The sequence below is a fragment of the Thermobia domestica genome, chromosome 16 (assembly GCF_964235325.1).
Source record: "Thermobia domestica chromosome 16, izTheDome1.hap1.1, whole genome shotgun sequence".
NCBI classification, from domain to species: domain Eukaryota; kingdom Metazoa; phylum Arthropoda; class Insecta; order Zygentoma; family Lepismatidae; genus Thermobia; species Thermobia domestica.
Genome location: NC_137469.1, coordinates 120206104 through 120231005, shown reverse-complemented (window position 1 = coordinate 120231005; position 24902 = coordinate 120206104). Strand labels below are relative to the sequence as shown.

General features: G+C 34.5%; 1 protein-coding gene across 1 annotated transcript in view; it reads left to right on the top strand.

The window, feature by feature from the left end:
* Nucleotides 1-24902, top strand: part of Rich (Guanine nucleotide exchange factor subunit Rich) — a gene marked incomplete at its 3' end in the record, with an annotated part of 73250 nt that overhangs the window by 29058 nt on the left and 19290 nt on the right. The window contains 9 exon segments of the mRNA XM_081743024.1: nt 2046-2179; nt 4650-4741; nt 5414-5687; nt 7806-7952; nt 11026-11277; nt 12111-12477; nt 18676-18896; nt 20640-20871; nt 23108-23217. Of these exon segments, the coding sequence (XP_081599150.1) occupies nt 2046-2179; nt 4650-4741; nt 5414-5687; nt 7806-7952; nt 11026-11277; nt 12111-12477; nt 18676-18896; nt 20640-20871; nt 23108-23217 (1829 nt within the window).

Below are 24902 nucleotides of genomic sequence, written 5' to 3'. Positions count from 1 at the left end.
TCAAATTGAAGAATTACATTTGTCTCCGAAACGCTTTTCGACCAAAGGTATAATAGTTAACAAACCTAGTAACGTAAAAAAAATTATAGAAAAACTCATTGAACAATCGGGACATTGTACAGTATATTACTCTATAGAAATTGCATACTGTAAACAACTTACTGTTATTACAAGTAATTTTATAAAATATGCAATATAAATAAAGAAAAGTTTTATTGCTACATCAGTCTTGATTAAATAAAAATTGCATACTGTAAGCAGTTACCGTTTCGGTTTTAAAAAAAAAAATGTCAGAAGTATTGAACAATTAGCTCACCAGTCGTGACTCCAAAGAAATGTTATATTTTAAACCGTTCTGTAGTTCTGAGAAACGATGTATAAACATATAAAACGAAAATAATAATAAAACATTTACATTAGAAAAGGTGTTACATTAATTTTAACTACAATTACAATTCGGTGTCATACCTAAAAAAAGGAAACTCTGAAAAACTTGTTATTTGAATGATATTGATAGACAATACATTCGAATAGGGATGGCCAATACATTTTATCAGCCTAACGACCCGATGTGCGAAACGGGAGGCAATTTGCATGTTGTAAGACGCCATTAATCTTTAACCCCCTCCGCAGTAACTGTCCTTATCTTGCAAAATCGCACATTGACCTCACCACTGTGTTGGACACCCAAGAAAACTCCTCAATACCAAAAATTAAGCTTCTATTTCAAAAAAGGCTTACTTCAAACTTTTTGCAAAATCTGTTCAATTTTGAACTTTTAATGCTCGTAATTCAAACACGTTTGCGATCGAGGATTCTCCGGTTACCTAATTGTTTCATATGTAAAAGGTAGTCGAATGAGCGTAATATCGATATCAAGTCAGTGTGACACCCTGCGACCTTCCCTAGTAAGCGCAGGTTCATGGTTTTGTTTGGATTTGTAACCCTACTTTACTTAATCACAAAATGTGTGTTCCGGATTGTCACATGATTTACTCACTGATATATAGTTAGTTTTTACATGATTTTATTCAACTTGCCTCTTGCTGGGAATTAAGGTTGTAAGTTGTAATACTTTGTTAATAATTTGTTAATGGTAAGAGACGGAGTATAGTTTGCTACTGTTATCTTCACAAACATTTTATTTTATGTTATGATGTTGGCAGTTTCTCAGTGAGATTTGAAATATCTCTCTGAATTGGCATATAACACGAAAAATAATCTGATTTGTGAGGTCTGTTGTACTTTACTGGAACATTTAATGAAAATTAATATGTAGAAATAATAGTAGTGGATGAAATGAGTAATTGTCTGTGTGAATTAGGCCTTAATCGTTATCTTATAGTAAAAACACTTCTGGGGCATGCTCCAATTGATACTTGAGAGACATTTATCCGGAAAGCTTTATGTAATATCGAACGCCTTTCCTATTGATTTGTTTGTTCGTCATATTTTGGAAAACTTGATGAAGATAAGAAGTGTTCGTGAGGAAGTGCCGTCTTTGTACAAATTGCGTTGCTACATAAAGTGCAGCATTTGTATCGAGAAAGTAAAGAAGAATTAGGGCCCAAATATGATTCCATAATATCGTTGGTAATATATGACTAAAAATAAGATCATAGGGCAATCATCTGTGAATTTAATTGTCTTCAATTAGTTCTGTGAACTCTCCACTATGTAGTGTAGTCATGTGACCAAGATTTAAAAAAAAATCACTTTTATAATATAAAATAAGAAATATTGCATTGTAACTTTCAAATATGAATCTCAAAATAACATGTTCCGTTCCGTCATTTCATTGTTATTTTAATACAGAACACGTTACTTCAAGTCAGACAGCACTCTTTATCAGAGAATACAAATACATATATATAAAAGACAAAGGTTCTTCGAATGGCGCATAAATCAAACAGCAAATTTCTCCAAAAATATGTACACAAATCTTTCCTGGTACCATCTTTGTAAAGTAAAATGGCATTGTTCAGAAATATTTATGTCCATAAAATATAAATACATGTTTTTAGCTTCTGAATATTATTTTCCAGCTGTACCTATAATGGAATCCAATACGTACGTAGTAGATATTGAATACTCACCTTTAGTTGGAGGATTTGCAATAGTGTTGAATGACGGTAGAGCGGCGTTCCTGACAGCCTCTTCATTGAAATTCGACCCTAATGTAAGTATTTTATTATTATTATTATTATTAATTTTTTAATTTTATATTGTTAGTATTCATAGAGTTTTTTCTTCCTTTTTTCTTGGTGCTGATAATTTTTCAGCATTAGAACTAGTACAGTCGAATATTCTACTATGAAATTCCAACTCTAAATGTTTGCATGCACATTGAAAATACGCTAATTTGGCCAACTCTGTAACTTAACAGCCTATTGATTACATGTGTATAGAAGTACTTACTAATACAGTCCTTAAGTTACGTAAATTCATCTTTATGAAAGAAATTTCCGATATAAGGAAAAGTTACGAACGGCTCTTACATCTGAAGTGAGAAATAGTATTAACTTTCTTAATTCTATTTTGAGAGCCGCCTAGTGAGTAAAGCGTGACTAATTAAGTAACTAACTACTGTTTAACTGTTATTACTGATTAATTAGTTGTTTTCTTACAATCGGCATTGTAAGAATATAAGGTTCTATACAACATATTACGTAATTGAGTTATTGCATTGCAGTATTGTTAAAGTTTTTGCTTGTTTTATATTTTTTCATATGTGTTCGCGATAAATCATGGGTTATGGTAAAAATTCGACTTACGTAAAGAGCACTGGAACAGCTGAGGACTTACGGGCGACGGGGACTGTAGAACATAAGTTGAGGACTGTGTGGCGAATGTCAAATTAAACATTTTTATGTGTAATGTAATTTCTGTTCTAATAAATTACTTAACTGTAATCGTTTCAGCAATGAACCGTATTGCTGTTATCAACCAGGCACATAATTGAAGAGGCATACTTTATTTTAATTATGTATATTTATGTTCCATCCATTCACTCATTGTTTCTATTCATTCATTCATTCAAACATTTGAAAGGCATTGTTTTAATTATTGGTGATCGCGTACACACATTTGCTCAGTACTTGGAAATGACAGTTACATGCAAAGAAAACAATAGTCACGCAACTATGTACACTGTAACAGTTCGAGAAGATGAACGTTGCCAAATTTTCATTTTACTTCAGTTACCAACATTTCACACGGACAAAATGGGTCATTATATTGCCTCCGAGCGTAAGTACCTTTGCATTACGACATATCTCAGTTAATATGTCGTGCCTGAGTCCAAGAACAAGATGATCTTTCCGAATTGAACTAAATTGTCATTTAGTGTGAATAAAATGGCGAAGAAATGTGAATTTGAGGTTAGGTGCAAATCATCCATAAATATTGAAAAGCATCGTACATGCTGGTGTCCATCAGGCGAGTTTCAATTGCGATAATTCTTATAATGGGATGATTAAGAGGAATATAGGAACTGGAATTGAAAGGACAATAGTAGATTCAATAGATGGAGTTTCCGTGATCTCTGGTATATGAAAAATCTAAGGATATCCAAACACAAATTAAAAGAAGTCAATATTCTTAAGAAATACAAGTAGAAAGAAACGTATTTGAGTCATATTACATTAGAACCAAGTATCCAAAATTATATGTATTTGGATAAGAGTAACCTCAATAAGAATTGGGAACTTGTTAGAAACAGATTTATTCATTCAAAATTGTCATTCTCATTAGTATTAAACTGAATAAGTAACTCAATTTTCCGTTTATGTTTAGAGGCTACTGGATGAAGCATTTTGTCTATATGTCAAATTTCGAACTGAAGTGAAAACTTCGCAACATTCGTACTCTCAGACTGTGAACATTGTGTGTACATGTTGCTTCTGATGTTTCATTTGTATGTAACTGTCACTTTCAAGTTTAGACCTAATGTTGTAGGTGATCGCTATTATTTAAAACAGTGACTTTAGAATTATAGATTTCTGGTGGGTGGGGAATCCTAAAGTCATTAAACAAGAAGTAGAAATCTCTAGAAGGCTTTTCAATTAAGTGCCTGGTCGATACTAAAAGAGTTGATTGCGCTGAAATGATTCCAGTAAGGTAATCATTTGAGTAGGAATCACAGGGCACATAACGAGGTTAATGCTTTTTTAAATCTTAACAATAATTTGACAGAATTTATCGATCTTGAAGTTAAATAGAATGTACAGTTATTATTCCTTTAGTTTGTCACTTATGTTTAAAAAAAAAAAAAAAAAAAAAAAGTTTTTTTTCCTTTAAGATATAATTTTGATATTATTTCAGCATAAGTTATGTTTATCTTCATTGATCTCGAAAAAGAACTCATTTAAATGCTTGTAGTTAATCTCAGTCCCTATGCAGTTTACAGTTTCATTCCAAACTTCGATAGCTTAGAGAGTACGGATTTTTAAAAAAGTTTAATTTGTAACAGTCAGATTGTTTCAGATGAATATTTAAGAAGAGAACAAAGTTCAAGATTACTTGTGTATATAGATAGTAGTTACACTACAATATTCAAGCCATGTGAGTAATAAATCAGAACTAGTGATTGAAATATGTGTAATTTATGTGGAAGTAACGTTTCTTTCCTTTTTGTTAATTACTTATAGCAAGTTCAGGGAATTTGGGCTCAAAACATCGATGATGCAACATGTGCTGCTGTGAATCACAAATACCGATTAATAGCATTTGGAAGAAGAAAGTAAGTTGGTAATAAGTTTTCAGTTTATTAACAGTTACACATTAAATGTATGCTTCATAAGTAAATTGTGTTAGTTATTTCTGTAGGTGTGGGATTTTGATAACTAGTAGAAGAACGTATGATAATTAAAATCTCCAAATAAATGAGAATTTTGATCTTTTTCCTGTGGACGTGTGTGAAAATTGTGTTATTCCGGAATAACAAAACACATACATAGCCTGGTAAAATAAGAAAAGTCAAAATAAAGACGTAGTTCCTTGACGTAGTATTGAGTGTTCATAAGATAGTGGATAGTATTTCCATATGCTTTGTTTAAATAATAATAATAATAATAATAATAATAATAATAATAATAATAATAATAATAATAATAATAATAATAATAATAATAACAACAACAAAGATATGTATGTTTCGTCTTTTTTTTCCTTTTTATTTATTAATTTAGTATGTGCTGACGAATTACAGAATCACGTAAGAAATTCTACAATATTTGTTTCTATTATTGTAGGAATGTTATTCACTGTCATACACTAGTATTTTAAGAACATCTAAGTCCTGGCGATACGGAACTGCTGAATTTTGTATAGAATGCCTTCTTCTTTAACATTGTTTGCTGCTGTTGCTGCTGCTTAAATATATTGAAGCATATCTGGTTTGTCTTCATTTTAGTTCCCATGGCATAGTATATTGCATAGATGAAAGCACTGGTGGTCTGGAAGCTTCCCATCAAACTGTCCTGTCCAGTAAGGACTATCCTGGGTTTCCAGGGAAAGTAGAATGTATGAAATGGACACCGGATGGTTGTGCTTTAGCAATAGCCTGGTCAAATGGTGGCCTGTCACTCTGGAGCACTTTCGGAACGCTATTAATGTGCAGCTTAGGTTGGGACTATGGTCTCCATGTTGATCTCACGAAATTTAACCCTCTTCATATCCACAGCATGGTAAGTGGTCTTTCCATTTCTCGTTACTTTTTCTATTAAATAGTGTAGTCGTTAAATAAGCAATGCATTCTTAATTAAAAATTAAAAAAAGGATACGGTGAAAATTACCCATGTAGATAGATAAACCCGTTGCGTTTGTAGTGACAAATGTATTACGAGATCATTTGGTCGGTTATGTAATAATGTTAACTATTGTAATGAAATGTACAGGGTGGCTCATAATTATGTATATGGTGTTTCAAAGACTGCTGTAAAGAACTAGCAACATAACTTGAACGTAAACACATTACTCTAATACCTTTCCTTGCAAGAATTTTAATGTCTATTCTCCATGGCATGGCCCACCAATGCACTATCCAAATCGATACATGCCTGGAGGCGAAAAGTAACTTGTCACAAGCAGCTTGACTGACTTGTACTGGTATCCTGTGGAACTCTTCTCTGATAGCTTCCCGTAGTTTGGCCAAATTGCGTATGTGATGTTGATACACTTTGTCCTTTAAAACACCCCATAACAAAAAGTCAGGTGGTTTCAAATCGAGAGATTGAGCTGGGCATTCCACAGACCCACGTCGACCGATCCAGCAGTTTGAGAATATTTCGTTCAGCAACTTTTTGTCCAGAATTACAAATACTACAGTCAGTTAAACTCATATACATAATTATGGGCCACCCTGTAGTTTGAGATACACAAAAGGAATAGTAATCTCGATTTATAGTTTCTTCTAGATCTATAATAGTTAGTAACTGAGAGAAACAATATTATCACAGGAATTAATTGTTTTAAATATTAGTTGTCAATTATTTCTGACTGTTAGTGTTCAACTTTTATTGTTTAATGTATTATTTTGTGTAAAATGTAATTTCTTTATTTAGATATAATGGTCAAAGTTTGCACGTAAGAGTTAGCAATATTTCGGAAAGAGTTGCTTAAGGAAATTTTTTTATTTTGAACAGAATTCGAAATTTATTGGTAACGGAATATTTTTTACGATGTGTTGCATTAGCAATATTCATATTCAATAGGTTTAACAAATGATGACATAGTTTATTGATCTATATTTCCTTTTTCAAATTTTGTAAGAAATTTTATCAATTAATATAAGAACTTAAAATACTTCGAAATTTTGAATAAGAGAATGGATTAACTGCATCATCATTTTGCGAAAATTAAAAGTACATATCGCTAAAGTAACATATTGTAGTGGTCCTTTGTTTTATCAATGACATTCCATACTGGCGCGTTTAATTTCCATTGTGAACAAGTTCTCGCTAAATACAATCATTCTTAATTTTAACAATATAGCTTAACTATCGTACTAACTACAGAGTAGTAAAGTCAAAGTAACTTAATATTTCCATTATACATTCAGTAATTTATATCACTTGAACATTGTGTGTTTACTATATGTGACCATTTATTACTTTTGCTTAGCACTTAACATATATATATGGCCTAAGAGAAAAAATGTTTAACTGCGTTTTCATGTCAGTATGTTTCTGTGTGTTCACTATTCACAACACACACGCATTCAGGCGATAATCATTTTAATGCCAGACCGTGTCGAGCATGTCTGGAGTAACAATGCTAATTGCCTCGTTGATTCTTACTTTCAGGTGGTTCACATTATCGATTTTAACACGGTACACTATGTCTTTAATTCCATTCTTGACCGCCATGAAGCCCCGACCTCACACATTGGATTTTTTCTTGTTGTATTTTATGAAATACATTGTGTACCGTGTTAAAATCGATGAACTCGACATTGTCTGGTTTGACATTGATTATCCCCCTGGATGTGTGTCGAACTGTGAATCGTGCACATATAGAAATATAGTAACATGCAAACGCACTTGAACTTTTTTTTTTTTTGGGGGGGGGGGGCAGTACAATGGATTCTAGTAACATTTCATTTGTTTCTGAATGAACAGTCTGTGTTGCCACAGAAGATGCTGTATCATTCAATCAACCAAGTTCCATTACTGATACAGAATGTTACAAAAGAACGTACTTAATTGTAGATATGCTTAGAACTGGGTTTTACAGAAATTGTTTTCAATATGTTTCATTGTATTTTCTTCATTGTTGTTTCGTCTAACTGAAATTATGATTTGTAGGAATGGTCTGCCGAGGGTTATCAGCTATGGATGGTGAAGCGACAACCTGACCATGATCCAGGGGGAGAAGATGGGTTACAAGGAAGTTCGGATAGTATTATTCAGTTGAATTTTGTCAAGAGTGCGTTAACGGTGAACCCATGCATGGTATGAAAATCTTGATAATAGTTATGCTTAGTAATGATAGTATGAAGTTTAATAGTACCATTTTCTGTTTACCAACATAGTAATAATTACCTACATGTAAATGATGAGTCAAACAATGTTGCCAAACTTTTAAGAATTACCTGTCCTACCAACCAAAGAACCGTGGATTAGAATTTCTTTTTCAATGCACTGCCTTTCTTAGGGCACACGACCAATGAGACGCGTAAGGGCATAAAGGATTGCCGGGGCCCTTTTGTAAAATATGAAAAATAGCTATTTTGTTCCTAACCAGAGTGCAAACCATAAATAAATGGTCTTTGGAATGGAAGCTACTTCAATATTGCATTTTTTAAAGCCCTAGGCTATAAAACGTTCAATCAGTATTTTATATTTAAATGCATTTAATTACTGTCTTTTGGGACAAGGTATCTCTGTAGTAAAGCACACACCTGTAGTGCAAGGGATCCCAGGTTTGATTCCAAGTCATATGAGTTCATGGTTGAGTATCATCATGTTTGTAGATTTTTTTCGTGTTCTTCCGTTCTCTTCCACATTTTTATCCATGAATTCCGTCATAAAGATTCACTTTTATCATTCATTTCCTTCAGCCTAAATAGCATAAGATTAGGATATTAAAGATTTCATTTCATTTGAGAGATTTCTGAAAGTTGTTCAGATTCTCAAAGATTATATCAAAATTGTATCAAAATATTTTGTAAACATTTAGTATCAGAATATCCTATGCATGATATTAAAAGGCTTTCATTTCCATAGCCCAGATAAGGGATGTTTTCGTACTCTACTTTTCTTAATATTTTGAAGAATGTGAAGATCACCTTCGGAATTATATCCCTGTGTGCTGTTAGTGTCTTCGTCCTCTGCTTTATTACATCAGTGTTTTTATAAATTACAGAAGAAACAGTAATAGATGAAGACAGCATTAAGTTGTAACATTTTATTTTAATTTTCGGAAATAAGTGTATTAAGCTCTGGCCAGAAGGGGTAGTTATGTAAGTAATAGTAATAATTTACTTATTCATAATGTTAGGAAAAGCAATCAGTAAGCCACACTACTTTCTCAAATTGAGAATTATCCGGAGTACATTCAAAATATTCGTACAAAAATTCCTCCATTTCTTAAATCTACTACAAATACATGTACAGGAAATTAAATACCTAGGTAAGGTATTTCACCGTGTGTTTGCAAGGGGTGAGAAATACCAGGTATAACTCATCTGTACCAAAAGGAGCTACAAGCGAGTGATTAAATTAAGTGCTACATACACAAACATAGTAGCTCGAACTATGAGATAAATAATAACAGATCTTGATTGGTGTTTATTTCTTCAAAAACTTTGCTAAGAACATATGATTATTGCCACTTATTGGAATATGTATGTAAAATCAAAAGTAGTGTACTCGATTTATTTGTCATTTTACGTTACAAATTCGTAAATAATTTCTAAACTAGTAGTTCTTGAAGGAGTTGTTCAGTATGATGTTAAATGTTGTATAACGTCTACTACTGAGTTCCACTTGTTTCGCACAATTTTTACTTTCTCGCCAAAGAAAGAAAGAAAAAACTCAAGATCGGCGTCACATAAATATATGATAACGAAAATTTTGTCTTTTCCGAGACATGGGTTTTGTTTTTACGCAAAGATCATTATTTTTTGGTGGTTTAAAAAAGTGTCTATTTTCTACTGTATTTCTGTATCTAGATTTACTGTGTATCTCAAAACAAAGAAAAGCCTTCTTCTTAAATTGCACGTAACAGAAACACAACATAAGAATCTTATGTGGCTATACAAAATATGCTAGCGTACGCGCCTTTTGAGCCGAAGATCCGGGTTCGATTCCCGGTGGGAACTTGTGTGGTTTGTATTGAACGTTAAGCTGTAGGTCCAGGTCTCATGTAGCCTCGGTGTTCAAGAGGACAGTAAACTCCAGTACAACTAATTGACCAACAAACACACGAGTTTGTCACTTACACTAACATTTTATTATTATCTTACGAACACGAGACAACTATTGTAGAAAAATACATGGGAATCTTAAGAAACAAGGATTACTTCAAATACATAAAAGTTATCCACGCCTGGTGCGAATGCAGCACTATAGTTTTCGTATTTGCTGTATCTCCAGCGTGTTATACAAGTGGAGGGCGTGCAATTTCTACTTCTGTTCGCTGTGGTTTAGTTGAAAATGAATGATTTTTTTTTTTTTTTTTACTTTTACTTTTACTTTTAATTTTTGTGTAGAGAAGGCATAACAATAAGGAGTTGATTTTACTTGTATTTAACTTATTTCAAGGGGCACGCTGGCTCAGTGGTAGATAACTGACCTCTGGTATAAAGGTTCCCTTGTTTCCCAAGCTGTGTGAATTTGTGTTGGTAGCATCGTGTCCGTGGATTTTCTTGGGGTTCTCCCGTTTTCTCCCACTTTCTTATTCCACCAATTCTTTCACCATCACTTACTTTCGTTAATCATTCGTCTCCTTTAGTCTACAGGATATAAGCGGGGGACATTATGTTGAAAACAATGGTAGGTTCATTTTTTTGTTACCACGTATCTGTCGTTATAAAGTGTGCAAAATACTTTTTCAGCTGTAAGGCTTCGGATCATGGGAAGTTCCGAAACTCCTGTTCTAAACCATGCATTCTGTATTTTTGAGTGAAGGTCGATATGTGCTCCCCAAACATGTATCCGGTAGTACGGATGAGGTCGTTATCTTGACACTTTAAAGATAGAATGTCATTTAGTTAATTGTTGTTTAGTTATTTGTAGAACCTTTTGCATATTTTATACAGTCTAATTAATATTCCGAATGAATTTCTTGAGGCAATGGGGGACTGCTTGAATTAAGGAGTAGCAAACTTCGATCTCAAAAGCCAGAAATAATGATATTGGATTCGATGCACTGACTTCACATCACTCAGTTAAATTTATGCCATGTGAATATCCTATGCCCTTAAAGTGGTGGAGCGCCAAAGAGCTCATTTTAATTTAGTGTATGCTTACAGGTAGTTTCATATTTATTTGTAAAAGAACTGATAAATACCATTTCTTTCAGAGCCATCAAGGACATTTGTACCTCCAAGGCGAGGATCGGATGTACATCAATCTAGGTGATAACCTGATGAAGGTTTATCACGAAACTCCTTTGGAACAATTTTCAATGTACAACGGAGAAGACGTGTTTGGAGACATGGGCAGTAGTTGTAGCGAGGGGAACTTCACGGTTACAAACACATTCATGGGCAGCAAGCAGTGGATCATCGTACCTATACCATACACATACTCAGGAACAAATTGGCCCATTAGAGTAAGTACCAAAGTACTCGTTGATAATTTGGTGTATTTATGTACAAATTCTACAGTCTATTTAGCATTTAACGAAAACAAAAGTGTTCAAAAATTAGACATATACCAACCGGTAAATCTCCTATGCGGAACAACATGATGTGGGTGAATGTAAAAATTCGCGCGTTTTCGAGAAAAACCTAAAAATGAATGCTGTACGGCATTGGTCGCCAAACTTATGAAGCTTCTAAGCAGCCGTACCGTTTTTAAATCGTACTGTGAGCTACCAATCAAAAGACCTACCAACTTAAAAAAAAAACTTACATTTGTTTATTGCCTGTTCACTTACATTTCTAGTAAATATGAAATCAAAGTATCCAGTTAGCAAATGTCTAATGTACACACGAAAAACATAACGTTCTCAACCCCACGCGTATACAATCAATTGTGAGATGAGGCTGACAATGGCATTTGCCCAGGAGAAACAAGCAGTTGTTGTCGTCCGCACCCTTGTCGTTAGCGTTAGCTCAGTGGAGGAGTTAAGGTTAACCAAGGCGATCTATCAAAAATGTCCCCGCTGGCTACTAGTAGCTCGCGATCAACGTTTGGCGATCACTGCTGTACAGAAACTAATCATGTATTAAGGTGACAGATGGCTGTTCAGGGAGCAGAATAGATAGCATAGTGGTTAAAAGGCATCGGTATTGTAAACCAGAGATCCATGTTCTATTTTCTATCCAGGTTCCCCCTCCCGCTTTTAATATATATAATTGTGTACTGGTTACTTATTAATTTTGTATATATTAGTCTCCCTTAATTCATGTAGTAATATTTATTTTCTTTTGTGATTTTTAGTATACTGCTATTGACGCCGAAGGGCAGAATGTTGCTGTAGCAGGAAGAACTGGATTAGCGCATTATTCGATGGCCACGCGAAAGTGGAAATTGTTTGGCAACGAAACGCAAGAGAAGGATTTTGTAGTGACTGGGGGAGTGTTGTGGTGGCGTGAACATATTGTTATGGGTTGTTATAATATTGTTGAACACAGTGATGAGATAAGGATATACCCGAGAGATACTAAATTGGATAATGCTTTTGTGAAAACGGTGAAAGTGATGTCTCAAGTGTTGTTAGTGAATAATTTAAGAGATAGATTAGTTACATTCTGTGCTGATAGTCACATATCATTATACATACTGTCCCAAAAGGATAATCAAACAAGTAAGTAGAAGATGACCATTTCTTATTTCCTTTTTCGTATAGCTTACATTTTAACAGGTAGAAGCGAATGTAGAAATTTATTGTATTCAGTTGATTGTAATTATAACCAAGTTAATGACAAATAATTTCACTTTCTGTAGCAAACGAGAGAACCACTAAAACTTTAATAGACGCTCGAAAACGCTTCGTTTAGGAGCTAGAAGCATTAAAAATATCGGTAGTATTTTAATAAGGCTGACTTGGAAACGAATGAATATATTGACTTATGCTAACCTGAATATAATAGAGTGGGTACTGGATGTTTTAGTTTCAAAATATTAGTGCTCTAAGAATAGCGTTGTTGGCCTCAAGTTTGTTGTTAAAATTAAAATGTGAACTTGAGCAGAGGTACAGAATCAGTCGCTTGACGTCTGAAGAGAGATAACGTTTTATTATTATTATTATTATTATTATTATTATTATTATTATTATTATTATTATTATTATTATTATTATTATTATTATTGAAATTGAATCTGTTTTCTCTTATAATCTTCCTACATATACAACAAAATAATGTGAAATCTCTTTAAAAAAAAAAAAAAAAAAATCTCACCCGCCCCCTCGTATCTCATAGATAAGAGCCAACGCAAAATTGCGTAAGTTCGATGTAAATCAGTGCTTCAGTCTTTTGAAGTTCCTTTTTAGGTCACGTGGCTGCACCTTCGTCTTGTTTAAATCCAGGTAAGTTCAACCTTCGTCCAAGTGTAACACTCGTGCTGGAGAAAGACGTTAATGATGTTAGAGATTTGTGCTAACTTCGTTTTTCAGCTAATTGCTTTGTGTGGGAAATTACTTTTGTTTCCTTAGAAATGAAAGCGCTCCTTCGTATCTAAGTGGTTAGCGTATGCACTTCTTGCGTGGGAGATCCGGGCTCGATTCCCAGCTAGAGTTCATGCGGTTCGAATCCCACGTTAAGCCGTAGGTCTACGTCTCGTATAGCCTTACTGCTAAAAGAAACGCTAAACTCAAAATCAAAATCACTCTTTGAATTGAACTTTAATTTCAGTGGCTCGATTTTACTGATATTTCTTCTTCAACTCTGTTTAAATGTTCCTTACTTCGTTAAATTTTAATTTTGTGGTATATAATTTTAATATTTAATAATCAAACTTAATTTATTAGTATTATTATTATTAAGTATTCTGCCTTTGGCAAGTTCTGGGACTAATGATTTTTTTTTTTTTAATTTCTTTTCTTTTTAATTTTCAGTTTGGGCCTGGAAATATTTCTTCCATGTTTCTCGATTTTCAGGTTCCCCTTTCAACTCCCAGTATTTTCTTCTATTTTTCAAATCATCGATCACTTGTGTTGCTCTTGCAATTCCCTGCTTTCCTTCCGTCGTTCCTCCTATGTCAGTGTGTCCAATCCAATTGGCCTTTCTGGGAAGGATGGTGGCTAGAAGCGTCCTGTTCTATCCTATACGTTTTAAAACATCTTCGTTTATTACTCTTTCTCCTCATTTTATCTTCATCTTCCTCCAGCACCACATTTCGAAGCTCTAAATATTTCTCTAACTTCCGTAATGTCCAAGTCTCTGAACTATAAAGTCTAATACTCCACATACTCCCCACAGTCCAATAGCATTTGTCCAATTTCTTGCTTAGTCCAATATTAAGGCTACTAGTTAAGAGTGATCTTTTCTTGTTCAATGCTTCTTTAGTTATGGCAATTCTCGATCTGATTTTGGTGCAGTACGCGTCTTGCGTCAAAATACTTGCCAGATATTTGAAATGATCGACCTCTTCAAGTATTCTTTGTTCTACTCTGATCCGTAAGGGCGCATTTCCACGGGATATTCTCATAACTTTCGATTTTTAGATGTTGATTTTCATTCCATGTAATTTTCCAGTATCAGCTATTTTGTCAATCAACTCCTGTAGTCCTTCTTCGGCTCTAGCTATAATATTTAATAATGACTTAATTTAAGTAATGTTAAATGTGTATATGTAATACAAGTTCATTTTGTGGAAGCAAGGTACGTTCTTTTGCACTTGGAAAAGAAATTAGTAAAAGTCAAATCTCTAAAATTCCTCTTAACTATAAAGAAAACAGAAAAATAATTCCCCAAAGATGATGTCTGCACTCAACATCGTTAACTAAAAGTCGTAATCCAAAAACTATTTAAAATAGTAATCAAAGTTTGTAAAAGAAATGAAAACTACACAAGTACTTGTACTAGGTATTTAATTAAGTACTCTGCTCAATATTTGGAGTGACTTTTTTCTTCCGTTTCTTGGGAAGTTTAGGAACTGCAACAATCTTATTTTTCAGATTAAACTTTATTTATTTGTTATCAGCTACCAGTGCATATCTAAAAATTTACTAATTTTCTGGTAATTTGCCATCATGTTCAATCTTACACAATTGCAAAGCAGTTAAATTGTTGGTTGAGTAAACATGAACACATTCATAGTACATATGTTTTACTAAAAAATTATAAAAACATAAATTTCAATTTAAAGAACGTAGTTAATAAATGAAAAAAAAATAAGTAACGAGTAGAAGAAAAAAGATCGATCACGAAATAAGATGAAAACAAATAAATTAATAATTTTAAAAATAATAGACTGGATAAATTTTCAGAACGAGTTCTTAAGATATAAATGTAAATTCCATCTCTCTTCATGTATATGAAGAAATAATAAAAGCAATCACAACAGTTAAGAAGATTGGGGAAACTAACTGAAAAACTAAAGATCAGAAAAAGGGCTGAGTATTATTGTGATTTTTAATTTTCTTTTCACCAACCTTGTATTTGATAAAGCGTCTTAGCGAAAGAGTTTATATGGTACACTGTTTATGTTGTGATGATGATATGACTATTTTCTGGTGAGTAATTCATTCACGTAATTCATTCACTATATCCGCTTTGGGATTCCTTTCTTCTAACTGCTCTCTCTCTTTATATAATGGAGCACTCTTCTTGCCCCACAGCTCCCTCTGTTATAGAGCACCGAGGGATCACCGAAAAATTTACGTAAAAGTTGTTTTTCAATGGTCTTTTCAATGATGAATTAAATATAACATGTTTTACCCTTTAAAATTTTCGGGTGACTTCCCTTGACACTATCATGGGGGGACCCTGTGAGGCAAACAGAGCGCTTCATTCGGTTCACCCTGTGACATTTTTCTATATCTGACTTTTTGTTTCATTTTTATCTCCAGCCGTTTGTGATTTATAGGCATGAATGTTTTGTGTGAATATATTTGTAAAATAAAAGAACATATAGCATTAGTAGGATTCTTTGCGAAACATGGCAATGGCAGGAAAATTATACATCCATAAACAGAATAATTAAATATGAAGGCTATTAAGTAAGGTCCGATGGTCAACAGAAATAAAACTAGTAAAGGTAGTGTCATACATTTTTAATGTTTCTTCGGTACATATTAAGCTATTTTTCTAGATAGCTATCATGTTTGTTTAAACATTTATCATAATGTTCGACAAGTTTTTGTATGCCCATTGTATAGAAATCAGCTGCCTGTGACGGAAGCCAATTTTCAACCATTATTTTCACTGTGGCTATTGGCTGTGTTTGTTGCATCTGTCGAAATGTGCACTCGCGCTGTCTGCCAGCGTTCCTTGTGCATGAGGCGATTCCAGTTGCAGTCGTAGCGTCAGTGTGTATGGTTCAGTGTGGCCAGTTGAAATGTTTCGTCAAACTGAACTACACACTAAATGTGAAATAAGGTCTGTGATTTGAGTTTTGACAGCAAGGAACGTGCCAGAAGTGGAAATTCATTGTCAGGTATGTGAGATGTTCGGCCCGAATGGAGTGAGTGACAGCAAATGGATACGATCGTTCAAGGACGGGTGGGACAATATTCATGATGAACAGCGATCCTGCAGACCTTCTGTAATCTCAGACAAGTTGGTGCGTGCAGTTGACGCGAACATCCATGAAAACAGGCGTTTCACGATTTCCACGTTGCCATTGGAATTTCCATACGTTTCACAGTCGGTGCTGTGCACAGTCATTTCTGAAGCCTTGAAGTTCCGAAAACTTTGCGCGCAATGGGTTTCCAGACTGCTTACTGAGGAACACAGAAAAACAAGACTGGCTTGTGCTTTGATATTTTTGACCCGATACAATGAGGAAGGAGATCAACTGTTAAACTACATTGTCACAGGGTGTGAAACATGACTCCACCATCGAAGCGGCAATCAATGGAATGGCGATAGAAGACATTTTCAGTCAAAGTGAAAGCTAAATAAACAGTATGTACACACAAGATTATGGCAACCATTTTCTGGGATCACCATGATGTTTATTACTCGACTTTATGCAACGAGGAACAACCATTAACTCAGCTGTGTACTGTGCGACGTACAAGAAGCTTTGACGTGCTACAGAAAATAAGCGCCGTGGCCTACTGTCATTTGGTGTTTTGTTGCTACATGACAATGCACGCCCTCATTTTGCTGCTTAAACTCAAGAATTAATAAGATATTGTGGATGGGAGCTACTGGACATTCCCGGACGTTGTGCCAACCGACTATCATATGTTGCCCTATCAGAAGCTTTCTCTTACCGGTCAGCGGTTTGACACCAATGAAGAAGTAAAAACAACGATTGAAGATCGGCTTCGGTCACAGACGGGTGATTTCTACGACGTGGGCATACAAAAACTTGTCGAACGCTATGATAAATGTTTAAGTAAACTTGGTAACTATGTAGAAAAATCGCTTAATGTGTACAGAGGAAATAACAAAGAATGTATGACTTACCTTTTGTTTCTATTGACAATCGGAACTTATCTAAACAATAGCCCTCGCAATTAAAGAAGATTGTTTCCTCTAAGAAGAAGACAGTTACTACGAAAGGTATTCTATATATATAATTCCGTGCTTCTATTAAAGCAGTGAAGAGAGAAATGTTGAATACAAACTATTCGTGATGAAACTATATAATTGCAAAATTTCAACAACCTGGCTGAACACGAAAAGGAGGCGATACATGCTAGAAACAAAAACAAGAACAATCGATGAATGGAAACGCAATGTGACAATTTTTTCCCCACTATTCCCTACCGCAAACACCGGCAGAAACGCTGCAGTTTAGCACTTGATTCCAGAATGATTATCTTTTCAATCCTAGATTAGAACATCGAATTACTTCAGTCTGTTGTGGAAACTCCCTTATTTTCATTCAAAATCCTTCAGGAACTGGAGAACATGGTTTAATTTCAACATCTACCAATCAGAATTATAAACTGAATAGTTAATATTCAGAATGGTTTTAATATTGGTGGTGATTAAGTCAGTGACATTTGTCAGTATCATATTCTGTAAATTTAGGTACTATTCTATTAAAAGTCATAATTTGTTTACCTGAGTGGTGCACCGTGAGGTGTGGAAAAGTCGAGATATTTCGTTGACTTTATTCCTGTTAACATTGATGAGCATGTTATTACTCTGGGACTACTATTTATTCATGGACTTCTTCATATTAGATTTTGTTCTTGTGTGCAAGGCAAAGATTGCTTTTAATTACTAAGTGAAAATTAACGGACAGCCTTATAGAGCTATTATTTTGTCTTCAAGTAACGAAGATATATTTTCGTTGCAAACCAGAACAAAATCAAATATGGAATAAGTAACAGTTCAGGAAATAGCTAGTGCAAGAGTAATAACATGGTCGTCAATGTTGCCATGAATAACGTCAACAAAACGTATCAGTTTTTTCAAACGCCACAGCACGTCACTCAGATAAACGAACTAGGACTCTCATCAGAAGATAATGCGTTGAAATGCATATCTTCACGTCTTATAGATACTATTCTGTTTGTACTCTTGTAAATTGTTTAATTTCATGATATGGTAAAACATGATATATCACTTTTGGACCACTTTCTGACTTTTCACTCTGGTAGTTGGTTTCACGGAGATCTATATGCAGGAAAATGTTGATAATGGGTTAATTAAAAATGCTTATTTAGCAATATATGTTTCTTTTTTACCAGTGATTTGAAAATATTTTACATTTAATTGATAAGGTAATTTGCTTCCTTGTACAAATGCACATATGCTTTGCCATCCTCATGTAGATATATGTATTATTCTGTAAGTTAGAAGGCACATTTCAAGGTCTATGTCTGCACATGCACCTTACTTTAAAGGAAGATTTCACTTGTAGAATGTCCTTATTTCAGATGGAGGTAGTGTGGATGTTTGTAAGCTTCAGGATATAGACATTAGTGCTTTGTGTGTGCATCCTGCGTGTGTTGTGTCCGTGACATTAACGTCTCTAAGGACAGAATCAAATAGAAACAATGTGAAAGAAGCGGAAAGTGTGATTCTGAATGTGAGTGGAAGACTTCTTATGATACAGCGGGATCAGAAACATAATTTCACGGAAGATGGTGGCCGATTGGTAGGTACTTCGTGCATATTTCTTCTGTTTCTTAACTTTAACAAGAGTTAGAAAGAGCTCAGATATTTAGCTTAATTTGACGACAAAAACTGTATTGCTGCGCCATTCTTTCAGTTTCAAATCGAGGCTAAAATTCAGGGTACAGAGATCAAAAAGATTAATGTATTTTAATTCAAAATTTCCAAAATATGAAGCGTTAATATTTTGAAGACTTTTGTATTGTATAATTTCATCAGTATTTCGCTGGTCACTTTCTGTACGGAGATGGTGATTCTTAAGGCCTTCCTGTGAAGAAACAAAGTAGTACGTCTCTCATATTGAGTAGAATCAAGGTGATTCAAAAAAATGACTATTTGCCTTAGCGATTCAGTAGAAGTTGGAGTATAATGGCCAAACTATTGCACCAAGACCAGAAACTTCTTCCCCCCTCACCCCCTCCCCACTTGCTCATTTACAGGAATCATAAATTTGATTAATTGTTGTTGAGAAGAGAAAATGGTAAGAATCAGATTTCAAATTTAATCGGAAAATTTTGAAAGGTGATTTTATCTCAGAACACTTAAATTCTGATGTCACTTATTCCTTATTGTCGTTAAGTTTAAATGAAGTTAAGAGTTAAATATTCATCGAATATACGAATCAGTGTATACAATATTCTTTATTCTAATTTCGTGTCCTCTATGTTAGATCTTATCGCTTCCATTTAAATATAACAATGTGAAACCAAACCTAAATTATATACCAAGTATATTTTGGGTATGTGACATGTTAAAATATGAATAGAGTAAATGTAGTTTCATTAGTACTATGTTCCCAATATTAATCCGTCTCACATTATTAATCTACCTTTTATCTCCCAGTCATATTCGTTATTTGTTATCCTTATGTGTAAGTATTTGTTCATCGTCCCCATACATCGCAAAGTTTCACAATATGTAGACGTCTTATTGGATATTATGGGGCTATTTAGATAGAGAAATGTAGGATGGTTGGAGCATGTTGCTCACATGAGAAATACTCTCGTGTTGTATAGAGGTGCAGCTGGAAAGGCTAAGAAAATAACGAGCCTATGATGCAAAATTGAATGTTAGGGTTGTAGTTAATAAGATCCTTATTTATTCGGATTGTCCAGTGGAAGGCATTTTTGTACTTAGGAATGTTCGAATGTCTTTAATTACAAATCGAATAAGTTAGTGGAATTCAACTTTCGTTGTTCACAATAGATGCCAGTGAAGAAATAAAGAGCTATCTTTCTTCCTTTAAACAAACGAACAAACAAAAATCTTTACCGAAGTGGAAGACAGTATAATTTCTTTCTAGTTATCCTAGTCACTTAGGCGAGTTTAATCTTCATAAAAAATATTTAAACCGACAGACATATTACCTTAACAACCAATATGTTAATTTTAACACAAATTGTTTTAAGGTTTCTCTGCGCTCTCAGTGAGTAGTATTCCTCTTCGCTTCTGAACTTACGAATGAATGAATTTTCCGCTCCTGAGATTCCCTTAACCCGAATAAAATGAAAAAAAGCTGTAGAATTACATTCAACACTTAAGTTGTGTGGGATAAAATAATTGAAATGCTTCTTCTGGATGTCTTTGCCTCCTTAAATATTGATTGTATACCATCTATTAGGAAATATATATATATTTTTTTTTTTAAAAAAAGTACTCTTCTTTTAAGGAGAAGAGGCAAAAAGAAGTATTTATTTTGTTATTATTATGCCTATTGTTGTGTTAGTTTCAGCCTCATACGTGTGTGCCAACTGTGCTAGCCTCGTGTGTGGAGAACGTGTGGGTCCCGAAGAAATGCAGCAAGGAGAAGCCTCATTTGACCGAAGCGTTGTGGTTGTATTGTGGTGCTCATGGAATGAGAGTATGGTTACCTCTGTTCCCTCGCGATGGGGATAAAACTCATACATTTATGTCAAAACGGATAATGCTCCCATTTCATCTCAGGATATATCCATTAGGTAAAGTAATTGTAAACCCATTTTTAGCTTTTGGTTGATGTGGTTTGATGAGGACAGAGTAGATATAAAGTCTTTAGGCAGAGGTTGTATAGAAAAACAAGTCAATGTTTTTCAGAATAGAAACATTTTATTATTTCAGATCACTATCTGTCGAGTTGCAAACGTCTTTAGTGACATTTTATTTAAGAATCATGGGAAAATTAAGTAATACTTTAACAAATCCATTAAACGCATAAAACGTATTCGTTTTACCTTGTGAAATTACGATAAACTTCCAAATTATAACGATTCAAACTAACAAGTAATAATCAGAAATTAAATTTACTATTTACAAAACATTTGGATCAAATAGAAACAACAGGATCATTAGGTTCTTTCTGTATATTATGTTGCATTGCTTCTTTTCGTATCATACAGCAATGGTGGTAAAAGTATAGCACTGAGGAAATACAGCTAATTAGATATAATTCTTTGTGGGAAATAATGAACATGGACGAAGTTGCGACCAAATACAATATGCTAAGTAATACATACGCACAGTTGGAAAATTGGGGAGAAAAAAATTACAAAAGAGAATCTGTTCAAGGTAAGCAGCATTGGCACAGATTGACAATAAACGTGAAATTAAATAGAGCCATTATCTATACAAATACCTTTTTTGTTTATACTTTAGACGCCAAGCGTTTTGTATGAGACAAGAACATACCTTACTTAACCGAGTCTGCCATCCTGCGCATCTATGATGCGATGTCCCTCTCAGATTTGCAATTATGATGATCGGTCCTAGTTGTTAAATGCTTTTAAAAGTCATCATTACGTTATGCTTCTCTGCCGACTTCGCCTCTGGGCGAGCAACGTCACAAGTTGGTTGAGATTTAACCCTTTCATGCGTGAATAGTTCTTATTAACATGTCATGATTATTTTTTTCTTACAAAATGTTCTTGATGTACTATGACTTGTAAAATCGAAAATTTTGAAATTTGATATTTTCTTAGCAGAATTTAATTATTATTTTTATCTGTCCACTTGAATGGACTTCATGCATTTTGGGAAGATAATCATTTCTGAATTGTGACACACAAAGTTTGCACAATTACACTAAAAATAAATGGAATAAACGTTATATTGTAGAAAAACTTGCCAAAGTGATTTTGGTACAAATAATGAGTTAAAAATCAGCATTATCAGGAAAGATGGTCTTTTCCGGAGGTGTTCTGAACATAACCAGTTTTGTCTGACATAACGTGTTGGAGTTAAGTGTAGTGACATCAATTGGAAATCGAACCCAGATTTCACACATATATTAATCAGAAGTCTTGAAGAGGCTCCAATTATATTTTTGTGAGTGATAAGCACCACTTTTTGCAAAACCAATCATATCTTCAATAGATGCATGAAGTCCACTACAGTGGACAGATTGTTGCAGACAATGTCCTTCAAGTGCATGCTGTCCACTACATGGGACATGTCTGTTTTGTAGATACAGGAACAAAACCAGATAATATCATGATGTCAGCTTGTTTCAGACATTGTAACAAAGAAAAGGAAAAAAATCACTTGCGTGGCACACCTTCTATAGAAGATGTCAGCAGATATTTCATAAGAACTCGCCACGCCTCTTTCGTTCTTGTTTCGAGTATGCACCGACGACGTCACACCCCTGCTTTACGTTATGCACGAAAGGGTTAAAGTATGTATTGGTCCCAGTTCTGTATTGAGAAGAGTCATGCCATCTAAGCGCACCTGGAATATGCATTGTTGTAGATAGCTTTTCGCCCTTTTAAATAAGAGAAAAAGTTCACGGAGTAATTAGGAGATGGAATTTTAAAAATGAAAATAAAAATCTCAGTGCAATTACGACTTCAGGGAATAGTCCGTTCGAGTAATTTTCATGTAAAAATTCGTTCAGTCTGAAATGGAACAGGCTCTCATGTCGTATTATGGACTATCGATTTTCGTTCCATAAATAAATAAGGCACTGATCAAGTATAATTAGAATTTTCCCAGTAATTTTCTGATCAGGTGAATTTTGTGGCACAGCTTGTTTATAGTTCTTAAAAGTCATCATTTAGGATTTATTTTTTCCTATTATTGTATCTGCTTTGCCTTTCAGATGTTATGAAAGTCCAATGGACATATAAATTCAGATTTAGTTAATAAAATGTATTTACTAAATGCTTCAAAACTCGCTTATGAACTGACAATAACTAATTGTATTTTATCTTTCTTTTTCAGCAATCTTATTTGAAGATGCAATATTATTAGGTGCTGAAAATGATTCTGTTCTGTTTACTTCAGATAGCAATTCACCTTTCTCACTGCCATTCTGTGTTCTAGAAATTACAGTAAGTATAATACGAGTTTTTGTGTAATTAAATGAGTTTTAAATTTATTGAAAAAGGAACTTCGTATCATTCAGCAACAATGACTAGGTTACTGGCAAAATTTAAACTAAAGTTAAAAGACTGTAAGAACCGTTACATAGTCAGATGCAGAATATATTAGGTTAGAGATTATTTATTCTAAATAAACTATTGTTAATATGTGGGTCTTTCGTAAAGTAAAGAACGTTCAACCGTACAAAGATATGTAACAACTATACAAAAACAGAATGTACATATTGCGATAATACTTGTATCTACTTCACCTTAGACATTCCGGTACTTATATTTCGACACCCCTTCCTGATGATTCAACCTGTATACATTCATTCAGGTCCTCATTATGCACAAAGCGCATATCAGCAAAACTCCTTCAGTTTCTGGAATAGTAATAGTCCGAAGGAACCAGATCGTTACTGTAGGGTTGTGCTTGAGTGTACTCGAATGAAATTCGTCACGTGGACGATATGCAGGTTTACATTGTCATGGATCAGAACAATGCAATGCGAAAGCTTGTTCTGTAGCAGTTTTGAAGAGCTCGTCCAAAAACAATATAATAGACATCAGCATTAATGGTTATGGTACGTGGCATAAAATCAACGAGAAGGATCCCTTGAATGTCCAAGAAAACAATGGCCATCAGTTTCTGGGCTGACGTAGTTTGTTTAAACTTGCATGTGTTTTAGCTGAGTGGGCATGTTGCCACTCCATGACTGTTATTTTCTTGTGGATGTGTTGTGCGAAATGTTTCGTCATCTGTGACAATCTAATGAATAAACGCGTGTTACTCTCTTCGTAGCGCTCCAAGAACATCAATAGGGCACCCACTCGTGTAGTTTTATTGATATCTGTGAGTGTCCATTGCGTACAACTGTGTAACTTCAAATGTTCGATGACAATTTCGGACACATTTGTCTGCAACACTTCAGGATATTGTTTATGTACCTCACACTAATCATGATTTGTTGATTCTCTTTATTGATGCGGTTCACCTTTTGTTCCAGAGCACCCATGGTGACAGATTGTCACCCCAGTCTTCCCGCGTCGTTGTATCTGTTCTTCCATTCTTGAACATCAAGCATCACTTCTTCACATTGGCCTTGCCACCTGTTCTGTCTGTAAGAACCAAATCACATCTCTCGTAGTTTGTGCTATTGATGCGGTCATTATCGCAGTTCGTTACACTTACGTCAAACACCAACTACAGGTTACTTTCCAATCGAACTACCTATCGGAGGTAGGCGAGACTTTGCGAGGCACCGAAACGAGCACGTACCATTGAGCCCGAGAGTACACATAGTACCTCAGCACGATAAAACTTGAAGAAGGTACTCATTAGAAATGAGTTGAGTTTATACACCATATCGGAGAAAGAGTTTAATCTCGCAAGTGGCCTTGTCTACTTCGGCAGTCTACATGTTACAGGGTCTGGTGATGTACCGTGCAAATAAACCGTAATTTGAGATAGGGAGGGGATTGGATCTTGTAACGCCTACCGGGGAAGAGAGGCTTCGGCTTCTCTTTCAAATGGTGACTTACACATGCCATTGGGTCCGGAAGAGATACATAGTACGTAACATGCGCGTGGTACCTCAGCACGTAAACTTGAGATAGTCGGGAATGCCCAACAGTGGGTAGATTCTTACGAT